At 37.2% G+C, this 12,966-nt stretch overlaps 1 protein-coding gene and 1 pseudogene across 1 annotated transcript; both read right to left on the reverse strand.

Annotated features, from left to right (window-relative positions):
- Positions 1-463: 463 nt before the first annotated feature.
- LOC145167040 (DNA polymerase pseudogene) lies at positions 464-3,120 on the reverse strand (annotated as a pseudogene).
- A 260-nt stretch (positions 3,121-3,380) lies between these two features.
- LOC145164450 (putative DNA-directed RNA polymerase) lies at positions 3,381-6,182 on the reverse strand. Its single transcript, XM_079083167.1, has one exon. The coding sequence runs from the start codon at positions 6,180-6,182 to the stop codon at positions 3,381-3,383; it is 2,802 nt and encodes a 933-aa protein (XP_078939293.1).
- Between the last annotated feature and the right edge of the window lie 6,784 nt (positions 6,183-12,966).

Below are 12,966 nucleotides of genomic sequence, written 5' to 3' on the forward strand. Positions count from 1 at the left end.
ACGAGGAAAGGGAATTTGATAGTTTAGACCCTTAGGCGTGGATATGTCGTTTCGGTAGTAAATGGGCTAGAGCTTTTCGGGGTTCTCAGAGGTCTTGATTGAATATGTCGAAATAGGCTTTCCATAGGGCCCTTCATATGGCTTGTAGATCAAGACTAGCAGTACTACATTTCATACCAAGCGTAAGAGCTACCGAGGGTGACTTTTTTCTTTACTCAAAAGCCTGTTCAAGCCTTCTTTAATGGTTAGACTCTAGCCTCTAATAAAGATCGAGATAAGGGCATTTCTTTGAGAAAGTATAGGAGAAGCTTGATGCTTCAGATCCAACCCCGACAACTCAAACTTGTTTTTTGGCTAGCAAGAAATAGGCACTTGTTCTTACCTATCTAAACTCTATTTTGGCTTGCTATAAGATTAGTACTGGTTCTTACAATCAATCTCTTTCCTATATAGAATGGTGGGTACATCAATTCTTGTTGATCACATTCATGGGGGAGAAGCACTGAAGGCTCTAGTCCGGGGGTTTCTTCTTCTTCTTCTTTCCAGTATTAGGTTTCTTCACCTTCTTCTTAATGTCAGTATTAGGTATCTCGTCTATAGTAGGGTTAGTGCCCTCTGTAGGTTCTTCTTTCATCTCCTTGTCTCTCCCCTTTTTCTTCTCTCTTTCCTTATGAGATAATTTTTCATGGAGAAAGAGATTCTCGTTCTTAAGATGTGTTACATCAGCCCTTAGCAACATGACTAGTTTTTTGCTAATGTTATCTAATCTAGACAGGTCTTTGACATCAACAGGCTTTGTATCAACCCAGTACTCCCCCTCATAGACTTTTATCCTCTTAGGCTTTTGATTAAGCCCAATCTTGACATTTATGTCTTTCTTGAAGATGTTAAGTGAGGACCACTCAATCCTGAAGTTGGCTTCCACCGCTACTTGTAGCGTACGATCAGGGTCAGCATACTGTGAAAGAAACCATTCTGGAGTGATTTCCTTATTCGCAAGCCCTTTGTACTTGACAGTATCCTTTCCTTTCTCATTCCAGAAGTAATAGGCCTTCGGAGCTAAAAAGTATCCTTTAACTATTCTGTCCTCTAGCTTAAACAGACCTAAGATAGAAGATGAAATCAATTCTTCAGGTAGTGGCTTACTTAGCACAACAGAGTCAGTGTCCGTGTAGTAACAGTCCTCTCTCGAGGTGTAGGGGTACATATAGATCCTAGCATAGGCTGTGATTGCAGCAGCAAGTTGGACAGCAGAGTTCTTCGGTGGATCCCAATAATATGTCTCGGTATTGCTATGATAGGTAATGATGTATTTGGAATCGCTAAGCTCATCAGTAGATATCAAATTAGTCTTTCTTATTAAAAGTTTGCGTCTTTCGTTATCGCAGATCTCGGTTATTGTGCCCTTAGGGTTAATGCCGAATCTACCATATAGCGAATTCATAAGGATCTTATACACATAAGACAAAGCATCATTCCCTGACTTTTTAGCTTCTAACCTGCTTGAAAAGATAGCGCTTACAAACTCCCTGAATGGGCTTTCCTTCTTCTCAAAGAGGTAGCCTGAGATTGGAATCACTGTGTAGCCAATCTCTCTAGCAAACTTCAATTCTTCGCTATAGTATACACCTACAAATTCTCCTGTTGGAAAGATGAGAGTACCCTCCTTCTCTCGATAGGGTAGAAAGGGCTTCTTGATAGTTTTCGGACATACTATATATGCTTCAATAAAGCCTAACATGCCATCTAAGTCCCTGTCTTCCAGATTTCCATACCAGACTGGTACACCACCAGGCATTGGGTATTCCTTCATGACAAATGGATAGAGCGAGTTCACATCGTAGTAGTATAGGTCCTCCCCATAAGGCTTATACACATCCGTATGACCACCGTAGTATGCATGTCTTATAAAGTTGTCTTCATTTCTGCTAGGGATGTGGATTGGAAAGATTTTCTCATCGTAGTATCTCAAACGAAAGATGCTTAGAGCTAGTGAGGAAAGGGTGATTTTACCCTCAATGTCCACTTTGTACAGATTCCAATATATCTCTTGTGCTTTTTTCATCACACCACCTAAGAGATAGATGTCCTGCTTCATATATTCCACCAATTCATCTCTCATACTAACCAGCTTCTCAGGAGTGACTTCGCTATAGTTGATAGAACCCTTCGTGCCTAGATCAGGACAGAGACTCTTAGCCAGCTCACTAAGTTTACTAGGAAGTAGATTATAGGAATCCCTGAAGCGGAATAACATCTTTTTACCCAAATAGACAGCTAACTCATAAAGCCTGTTATTCCTCATCAGAGGTTTGAGCTTGTATTTCGGGTGCTTACATGCGAGGTGCTTTAGCAAGAGAATACCATCGAATCTAGAAAAGTTGTGGAAGTAAATAGTTTTTAATGACTTGTGTTTTTTAACAAGAGCAGAGATCCTTAATACCAAGTCAAAAAGCACCTTCTCACTCCTTTTTTCAAACTCCGTCGGATACAGTATAGAGTAGTCTTCGCTAAAGTAGGTCTCGATCAGCATATCATTTATACGTTTACCAGGAAATACCATCAAGAGACCAGCTGCATAAGGCTTATGATAATTCTTCTCATCCAGTAGCGTCTCGAGATCGGATACAATGAAGGGTCTCTGCTTAATGTTACATTCCTTTAACGCGGGGATAGATTTTGGGCGTCTACTTTGCCGGAGTTTCCTTGCTGTTAGAGCATCGCTCTCAGTTAATCCCTCTTCGGTCTTATTAGAGACCTCTAAAAGAACAGAACGAAGTAAGTTCTGTCTTTCTTCTTCAGATAGGGTTGGCCTCTCCAGCTTTTTATCCTGTTCCATATAGACTCTGATAGTGACTCGAACTATTTCATCCCCCTCATAAATTTCTAAAGATTTTAAAAGGACTTTATAGAGCTGAGAATAGACCCATTTTTTAGGAAGCAAATTACCACCCTCCTCAGTCAAGGGGATAGCAGTACCTATTGAAAAAGTTATCTCCTCCCCGTAAGATCGCAGCGTGGTAAGTAAAATCCCAAATTTTGCGTAACCTCTGAGGGATGTGTAAGCAAACTGGTGTAAGAGATCCATTATACATAGAGCATGTAGATCCACATCATTAATAGAAGGTTTAGGCTCGTACGTATGACTAGCTATGATTAACCATCTATGCGGATCCTGCACCCATGTCCTTTCTATACTAGCAAAGACGCGATTCAAGAACTTGTCAATATATGCGCTGTATGTACAGTATGCCCTCGTGCGTATGCTGTTACCTGTGGAAAACATTCTTTCTATGCTCTTATTAGTTCGTATGCTGTTACCTGTGGAAAACATGGTTTGTATGCTGTTACTTGTTAAATACATTGGCTTTTTCTTTTCTTTAATAGTACATGCTATATAAGGGGAGCTCGGACTTTCTCTTCATCATAGAAAGGAAATCCTCATATTTCTTTATATGCAAACGACAACCATCGTTAGTATTTTCATACTCTCCGCATACAAGACGAGTATAGGCATCGTAAGAGTTCAAAATAATCTGGATCTTATCATCCCATATTTTCCTCTTAGAAGAAGAAAGGCGTATGTCTTCTGGGATATTTTCTTCCAAATAATACAGTAATGAATCTCTTGGGATTACATGATCCATAAGAGAATCTGAGATTTCTCTATCTAGATTATCATAAATATGTTTCATGACATTCAAATAAATGAACTCATTTATGATTCTTAGAGGACGCCCCAGACTAATAATAGCATTATTATAAATACCAGCAATTTTTTTGCTATGATACGTGGAACTTATAAAGTTGTCGTGAACAGTATAGATAGGCGCTTTATAATAAAGCATCTGTTCTACCACTTTCATAGCAATATGTGCATCCTTCTGATGGATGAAGTTGACGAAGGATGAGATCTCTGTCTTCCTGCGATCTCGTGTATCAGTAGCTACTCTCAGAGTTACTTGACGTCTTTTCTTATGCAATTTATCATAAACCCAGATATTGATTGGTTCCATCTTCATATAGTCCTGGATTGTTAGAATGTTCTCTACCTCATACAGTACTGGGCGATCACTAGCTGAGGCAACCCAGCCTATACTACGGATCAAACGGATAAAACATTCCATGTTATGAAACCTATCTTTCCAGAACTCAAAGCACAGTTTTGCAATCTGAAAGCACTCCTTCGGTGTCAGGAATCTAGAGAGACTCTCCTTTATATCGTGAGCTGTGCTCATAACCGTCTTCCCATAGATTATAGGCATAAAGATCAATTTCACTATCTTTCTATCGAGTACCTCGATAAGGGTTTCGGAGAGATTTCTATCTTCTAGTTTTTGAACTATATAAATTTGCAGTTCATTTAGGATAGATATATAAATATCTTCTATTTCACCTTTAGGAGATTGAATTAGATTCGTCTTCCTCGCCATCCATTCATCCAGCAAGAAATAAGACATGATTTGATACGCACTGGCTGAAGCATCTTGGGTAATAGGTATGCGCATAATAGATTCTAAATTACAATAATAGACAGGTAGAAAACTAGATAAGAACTGAAAGGGATGTTTAGCCTTAACAGCATGCTTGATAAAACACTTCGCACTATCCGAATCCGATAGTATGAAATCTCTTCGGGAGACACAATCCTCCAGCATTAGTGCGGTGGTTTTGTCCTTAAACCAACTCAATGCACCCTTGTCAGACTTGAAGGACTGAAATTGGAAGCATGTAGCAACTACTGCAACCCTGTAGTCTAACTCTTGTGATTCCACAAATTGGATCAGGCTTTTAGAAAAATCACGCTCGTGGAAGTGTAAGACTCCACAACGGTAGATTCTACCCCGGAAATCCAGAAAGGCTGGTAAATAAAATGAATAACCTTCGTACGCTAACGCCAAGTCAAATATCATTTTCTCATAACGAGCACGCTGAATATCTATTTGTAATGTTTGTAACAACTCATTGAACGTAAAGTTCTCTTTTATATACGCATCGCTCATGTATAATGAACGAAGTTTTCCTGATACTTCCAGTATATTTATATATCCCACAAACTCAGGCGTGAGCAATCCAAAGTCTTCAAAGTGACTTTGGTGTGTTATTAAATATAAAAGCCATTCTTTATTTATTTGAAAAGCCTGACTTTGCAGACAGTTCATTATCTCGCAGAGCTTCTTGGGATTATTAAGCTCTATATATAAATTCCGCGGGTTACTTGAACTTAAAAGCCTGTAACGATCATACATTTCACTTGTAGGGCTACTTAGGTAACCACCTGTTAGATCTGACAGACTTACTGCTTTTTCTGTAGTACATTTCCAGTCTAAGGGTGGGAACACCATTGGCAAGCTAAGCTTTATTGGTAATAATGAGATATCAAATTTGCAATACACAAATAGTGTTTTTTGAAGATAATACGATTTATTTTTATTCAAAATACGAGTTGATCCGCTACTATCTTCAACTAACGCTATCAGGCCCCTTAAATCCATTAACTCAACTAAAGCTGCTCCAATAGGGTACTTTTTCGATAACCCGGATTTCTTCTTACCTTGTTCATCAACACTTTCCTCCTCCTTATCCTCAAATAAGTTCATACTCACAGTACCCATTAATTTACGCTTTATGATTGTCTTAGCATGGCAACGAGTATGACCCTCCAATTGCTCCACCAAGGATGCAACACGGATCATGCTATTAGCATCTACCGAGGAAAATAGCACACAAAGCACATGAACTATCAGTGCCTCTAGCGTATATTGACCAAATAAACCCACCAAGAACTGATCTGACTCTCTGCTAAGCCTCGAGCGAAGAAAATCCTTCGCACTCTCTTTTTCAGGATCGATCAGTATCTTTAGAATGTCACTTGTTGAACTAAAGATATTTTGTTCATCGAACTGCATTGTCATATTTTCTATTCTTAACTGAAGATCATACAATTCCTTTGGATCAGCCACCACACGGTTTCCTTCACCTCTATGCGCCTTTCTGAACTTATCTAGTTCAAAGATGACACCCTCATTATACCGTTTGTTCGCGCTCTTTTCAGAATAATCTTTATTAAAGACTTGACCCCTAGCATAAGTATAAAACTCGTTCCAGAAATTATAGAATTTCTCACGTTTAACCAGGCAATCATCCTTTTTCGGGAAGACATGACTATGAATCCATTGCATCATAATAAATTATTATTTTTTCAATTAGAAGAGTAATACTCGGGATTTTCTCTCAGAACTGCTTATGCCGCTAGCTTTTCCTTGAAGCCCCCGTAGGAATGACCAACTTTATCGATAGGCTTCCCTTATACTTAAGGACTTTCATAATCTCGATTCCGTAGGACAGATTATCGATAGACTTCCCTTAATACTTAAGGCAAAATCTCGATTCCGTAGGATAGATTTTTGATTCCGTAGGACATAAGAGTATATGAGGTGCCTTTACCCACAGAAATACTAGACTCAACCCAGACCATGAGAGGAACAAGGCACAGAGCCATGTTTCTTCGGCCTTGGGACAGGCATTATGGGATTTTACCCGACGGGGGGCTGCCTTTACCCTGAGCCAGTATTTCTCCCCTAGAAAATGGTTTAGGATAACCTCCAGGGGACAGATAGCGGTATTACTCTAAAGACCCAGGTAGGGCTAGGGTGTATTTTTTCTTGTTTTTCTTTTGTCTAAGAAGCCCGTAGGTTGTACGCCAGCCATACGTAGCTGGAACTGTGATGGCCACAATGCTTAGCTATTGCCGATCCCCAAGACGCCTTTGGTTGAATGTTCACACCTGATCCACCGTCTGCACTTCCTACATTCACTCCCGGAAATTGAAACAGGAAAACAGGAATTGTAACCTCCCGGTCTTCTGTAGTCAGCCTCACGGTGTGCCTGACTGGCGAGTCTGCCGTCTCCACGGCTTTCCCTTTTTCGGGCTGCTCCTCAAGCCTGCGAGTGCCGATCTTCGCTTGGGCCGGCTCCGAGGCTCTACCCTGGCTTTTCATTGGTTTCTCCCAGGGGCCTTTATCGTATCGCGCGCATCTTCCAGCAATCGGGGGAGGCCCCGAGTACATAGACGGGGCGGTCCTGGGCATGAAAGTACATTCCCTCGTGTTCTGGAACTCCTTTTCTTCGGTTGAACAAAGAAGGTTCAATCTTGTGAAACCGTAGCGTAGGCGAAACCTGGCATCCCGCCCAGAGTTTTACCTTCTCCGGTCCTGGAAGGAAACCCTACTTTCCTTCCTTCCCCCAGCAGCTACAAGATCTAGCCTGATCAGATCTATATATCTCGTTAATGTCATAGTTATATTCCAGATCAGCCAAATTCTGCCGTTCCAAGCTTCATTCTCCACAGTAATGGCTTTACTACAATCCTTTCTCAAGCATCTGGTAATTCTGGCCGCCTTTCCACTCCTCACTTTGCTTTCCACCAAGCCAATAAAATCTGCCTCTTGTGCTCTATAGAGAAATGCCAATTTTGTTCTAATATTGGTTTTATATCAACTGGTAGCAATTTTTCTGAAATGGTGAAATTTTATAACTTATGTGATTAAGACAATTTTGTATATTAATTTTCCGGATTTTTTTTGTAATATTAGTTGAGGGTATTTCAACACATTTAAAGGTGTTTTAAACTCCTAAAAATCCAAAATATTATCAAACAGTTTCCAAAAACTCTCAAACTTTGCATTTTCATTCTAAATACAGTAGAGGTCTTCCAGAAAATTTCCCTTAAATTTTTGATGTGATTAACTATTTTTCCAAATTTTTAAGCCTTCATAACAATATAAATTTGTGAAAAACAGCATCCAGATGATAAAAATTCCCAAACTTTTTATAATACTGCCATTTAGCATACTTAAGCTTGGAAAAATATAAAAATGAGTTTCTAAAATTGTTAACCCGAGTTTATGATTTTTGTGCATTTATTCTAATAAAATGGAAATAAAAAGAAAAAAGTTTCCAAAATCGCCCAAACATTTTGTAACACTGTTATTATACATAGAGAAGCTGTGAAAAATATAAAATATATTTTTCAATTAGTTTGGATATTTGTCTCTGTTTTATTCTCTTAAATAATCATTAATTGGAGAATAATTATTAAACAGTTAAAGTAAATTACCAAAAAAAATTTAGACTTCATTTTCAGTGTAAATAATCTAGGAAAAATACCAAAGGTGATTTTTATCTGCTGGAATATGATTTTGTGGATTTAAGTGTAATTAATCTTAGAAAATAGAAGAAAAATAGCATACTGAATATAAAACTCTTCAAAATTTGTATTTAAATTTCTAATATGTTATACGGTCTTCTGGTAAATTGTCATGAATTTTGGATAAGTAGAACTATTTTTCCCATTATTAGTCCATTATAAATTAAAAAATTGGGGAAAAATAGGAATGCATTATGAAAAATTCCTAAAATATTTTTCTGAGTATTCCACATGAGGTAGGATCCACAAAAAATCTTATATAGCCTTTTTCCAATTCCCTAAAGTGGTTTTATAATTTATTTGAACTAAACAAAAAGAAAATTCAAAACCATACTAAACAGTAACAAAAATCGATGAAACCTAATGACAAACTATTATTTACTGTAGGGGTCATCCACGAATTTATCTAGGATTTATAGACCTCAGAAAGTATTTTATATGAATTATTGCCCTATTTCCTTGCAATAATTATAATAATTCGAGAGAAATGAATTATTTTCTGAAAATTTACAGATCATCTTATTTTATTAGTGGAATTCTTGAAAAAATCATATTTGATCAGAAAAGAGTTTTAGGTATTTATTTGAGAATAAATCCTTTATGAACATATTTGAAAGCTTTTAACAACAAACTTTGATCATCTAGCATCTAAGCTTGAAGATCATCACATGCATGTTCGTTTGAAGACCATTCATGAGTTTGAAATGTTCTAAATTCATTTTTGAAAGAAAACTTTGGATGCATGTGCTGTTTTTCCACAAAAACATGTAGAAAAATACATTTCCTTGATTTTGACTTAGGTTTAGGTCATGAGACTTCACCATCTACAACATGCATGTTGTTTTTGGATGATTTCCTACCACCATCATCATGAAAACCGTGAGTAGGTGCAAGTGTTCATGATTTTACAATAGAATGGAGTAGAAGAAGAAGAAAGTGTAAGAAAAATAACAAAACTTGAAGGAAAAGTGAAGTAGAAATCGATTTTACCTTCAAGAACACCACAAGATGGTGAAGATTTTGAGTTTAAGGAGTGTTATTGAGTCCTATTCTCTGGAAATTTCGTTTTATAGAGGGTGGAAAAGATAGAGAATGAAGTTGGTGTTCGAGAGTGTGAGAGAGAGTGAAGTGTGGAGAAAAGGAGAAATGATTTAAATTTTTTGGGGAAATAGAGTATTAGGGTCTTCAAGTAAGAGAGAGAGAAGAGAGGTCCGAATTTAAGAGGTTTATTACCATCATTTTCTCTTTTTTATTTATAAAATTTAAATCTTTTTATAAAAATATCAACTATTTATAAAATATGCAACTTAACCAACTTTTTATGCATAAAACTCTTGATTTTTGATTTATAAATTAAGGGTAAATGTTAATGAGTTAAATTTTATTTTCCTTGAATGAATTTTTGTAACTTTAATTATTATAAAATCATATTATAAGGTTCATAACTATTTTTATAAAATTTTTAGGGTTAAATTTTATAAATTAAGGTTTTTAGGGCATTTAGGGTTTTTGAGAGTTTGTAAATCTTTGGATATTGAAATAAATTGAAATAAATGCAAAGTTTGAGAGTTTTGGAACAGTTTTTATACTTGTAGTACTTGTTTAAAAATGAAAAAATTTATCTTGTTTTAGGGTTGTTACAAATTTGTATCAGAGCCTTGGTTTGAGGGATTCGGGTACACTCTCGAGTGTGTCAGAACTCAAACTTAGGATATGATAATCTTTTCAAAAGAAAAAGAATTGAATTGTTCTGAAAAAGGTTTTCTTAAGTAAAAAGGGAGAGTGCAATGCGTGCGATCGGCCGAGCTCAAGTAAGTGTTTCCCAAATTACCCATCCATATGTATTACGATTAATATGCTTGATATGTGAATTGCATGCTAGAGTAGGGCTAAGGATAACTTTAGTAATTATGTGATAGAATTTCCTGATTTGCGTGATGCCTTATAGCCTAGGAAAATTGGATGCCATGTATTACTTGGAATCGATATTGACTCTGTTATTTCTAAGTGTATGCTTTCAAAGTTATATACGATTAGGAAAGCTTAGCCTCAGAATGATGGATTCTGCCTAATTTCCTGTTCCTTGTTTGGTTGTGGACTTAGGGTAGAAACTTTATTTGACAGTCTATGTGATGCTATTTGTGTATAACTTGCACGCATAAGGCAACCAACGGTGTTGATTAAGGTTTCCGGTTCTGTGAGGGTTGCGAAATCCTAGAAGAGTCTAGGATATGTGTGCTGTGTTGTATAGGTTTTGTTCATAAATATAGTATGGTGAATTAGAGGAATCAGGTTTCGTCAAAGGCAAAGACAATTACTAGAAGCGAAGCGCTGTCCGAATTTCAAGTCATCACTTTAACAAGTGAGAGCATAGTTACTTTCATCTTACACATAGATATGAAGTATTTAATAAGAATACATTCTATATGTGCTTATTATCTGTGTTCCTGATATCTATGCTAGATGAACGATTTATAAATGTTTTACTTGATTTAAACTGTATATATGTATTTTTATACCTATAAATATATTAGGTAAAGATGGATAGATGAAAGATGATATGTATGATGAGAGATGAAAGATGATATAGATGTTGAGAGGTGAAAGATGATGAGAATCCTTGACTTTAAAGCTGATCTGGTAATCTAGCAGAGTATAGATGAAAACCACTGACCATTCTAGATAGTTCAGTGGAACGCTAGTAAGCTTGCAACCTATAGGTGTTTTTAAACTACATGTTCACCAGATGTACTCTACAAACCCTGGCAGCCATGGACTTAGTGCCTTATAAATGAACATTGGCAGCTATGGACTTAGTGTCTAATAGATAACATCGACATCTATGAACTTAGTGCCTGTTAGATAAACCCTGGCAGCGATGGACTTCGTGCCTATTCCTTACGATAATCCTTAGGAATGAATAAATGAAGAATATATGATTCTTAGGGAAGATCCTGAAGAATAAAGAAGATAATGAGGATGGGAAATTGGGTTAATTGTTTGATGATTAAACATAATAATTATATTATTGTGGTTTGAAAACCCTATGTACTCACCAGGTTTCCCAACCTGACCCATTCAGTTTATTGTATCACAGGTGGCTATATGAAAGATATATTATGCTGAGAGATTCAAGGAGTATTAGGCCACTAGTTTAATTACTGTAAGGCTTGTAATATTTCGTTATGCTTATGTTTCTGTATTAACGATGCCATCCCAATGTTTTAATATAAATAAAATACATTTCTTCGGAAATGCTTTGATAATATCATTATCATGTTTTTATGGGAACAAATTCCACAATATTGTTCTTCGAAATGGATACTCTGATTTTTAAATAAGCATAAAAAATCGGTCTTTTCTGGCCGTGAAATTGGGGATGTCACAGTTGGTATGAGAGCATTAGTTTAAGCGAACTAGGAATCTGTAGGATTTCAAGACTTAAACTTAGAATGCTAAGCGATGATTGTAAGATGAGTGTTTGCTATATTTAGGATGTATTTCTGAATAGACACGAGCACTAGCTTATTTAAGGAAGATTCCTGAATTGCTTTTATATGCTAAATGATTTATGTTGTAATATGCCTTATATGCTTTATGATGCTATCGTTTGATCGGATCTATGGCCTATCGCCAACCGGATCTAGAAATTTTATGTGTGTGGATTTCTAAATGTTTAATTACGGTATTAGAACTGGCATGTACCTTTTCGGAGTAATAAGGAGATTTATACGTCTATCGTAAATAAAGATTTCCTTAGCTTAATTATTGTCCCTATACACCAAACTTTTGATTTGGCGTATAGATCGACATGGTGAGAACTTAAAGCAGATTTGGAAACGACAATCAGCAGCCCGAGCCATGTGTGATTGAGTGTGCACCAGAGGTAGCATCTGCACCCAAGCCAATCACGATGGCAGGAGTCCAAGTAATGATTCATGCAATGATGGCCGAACAAAGGGAGGAGATGAGACAAATGTTACTTAATAATAGGGATGAATCTACTGTGCCTGTTGTGCATCCCGAATTGAATGAAGATCTGTCGGAGGACGGAAATTAAAGTCATACTGTGAGTCAAGCTGAACCCCGAGTGGTAAGGAGGAATGATCCGAACAAAGGGATTGATAGGGATGGGCGTATTTATAAGAACTTCTTAGTTTCCAAGCCACCAAGTATTTCTGGAAGCCCAAAGCCATTGGAGATTATGGACTGGATCTCCGAGATGGAGATGGTATTTGAAAGCTGCAACTATAGAAACAAGCAGAAAAACCATCGTTGCAGCCAGACAACTAAAGACCGGAGTTTTAAGTAGTGGAAGTTGTTGGCAGATACAATGCCACGGGGAGAAGCCATGAGGCTGTCATAGGAAGCATTCATGGAGCAGTTGAAAATGCAATAATGATCGGAGGTAGATCTGATAGTCCTAAACAACGAGTTTCAGAACCTAAAGAAAGAAAATATGTGTGTTGATAAGTATGCCACCGCCTTCACCAATAAAATGAAGCTATTCCCCTACTTGGTGCCTACTGAACTCTCCAAGATAGATAGGGTTGCTAACGTATTTCCAACGGACTTTGGTCTAAGAATGTGGAAACCCAACTTAGGGAAAAGGGTGTGGAAAAAGATAAGGCAGGAGAAAAGAGGAAGCTTGATGGATCCTCAAGAATCGATAAGAAAGGAAGATTCTCAAAGTCCAACCTAGACGACCAAAAGTATAGGGGTAATGGTGGAACTAAGTGGTGTGAGAAGTGTTAGAA

Source organism: Lactuca virosa, chromosome 3 (assembly GCF_052849685.1).
Source record: "Lactuca virosa cultivar CGN04683 chromosome 3, Lactuca_virosa_CGN04683_v6, whole genome shotgun sequence".
Taxonomy (NCBI): Eukaryota; Viridiplantae; Streptophyta; class Magnoliopsida; order Asterales; family Asteraceae; genus Lactuca; species Lactuca virosa.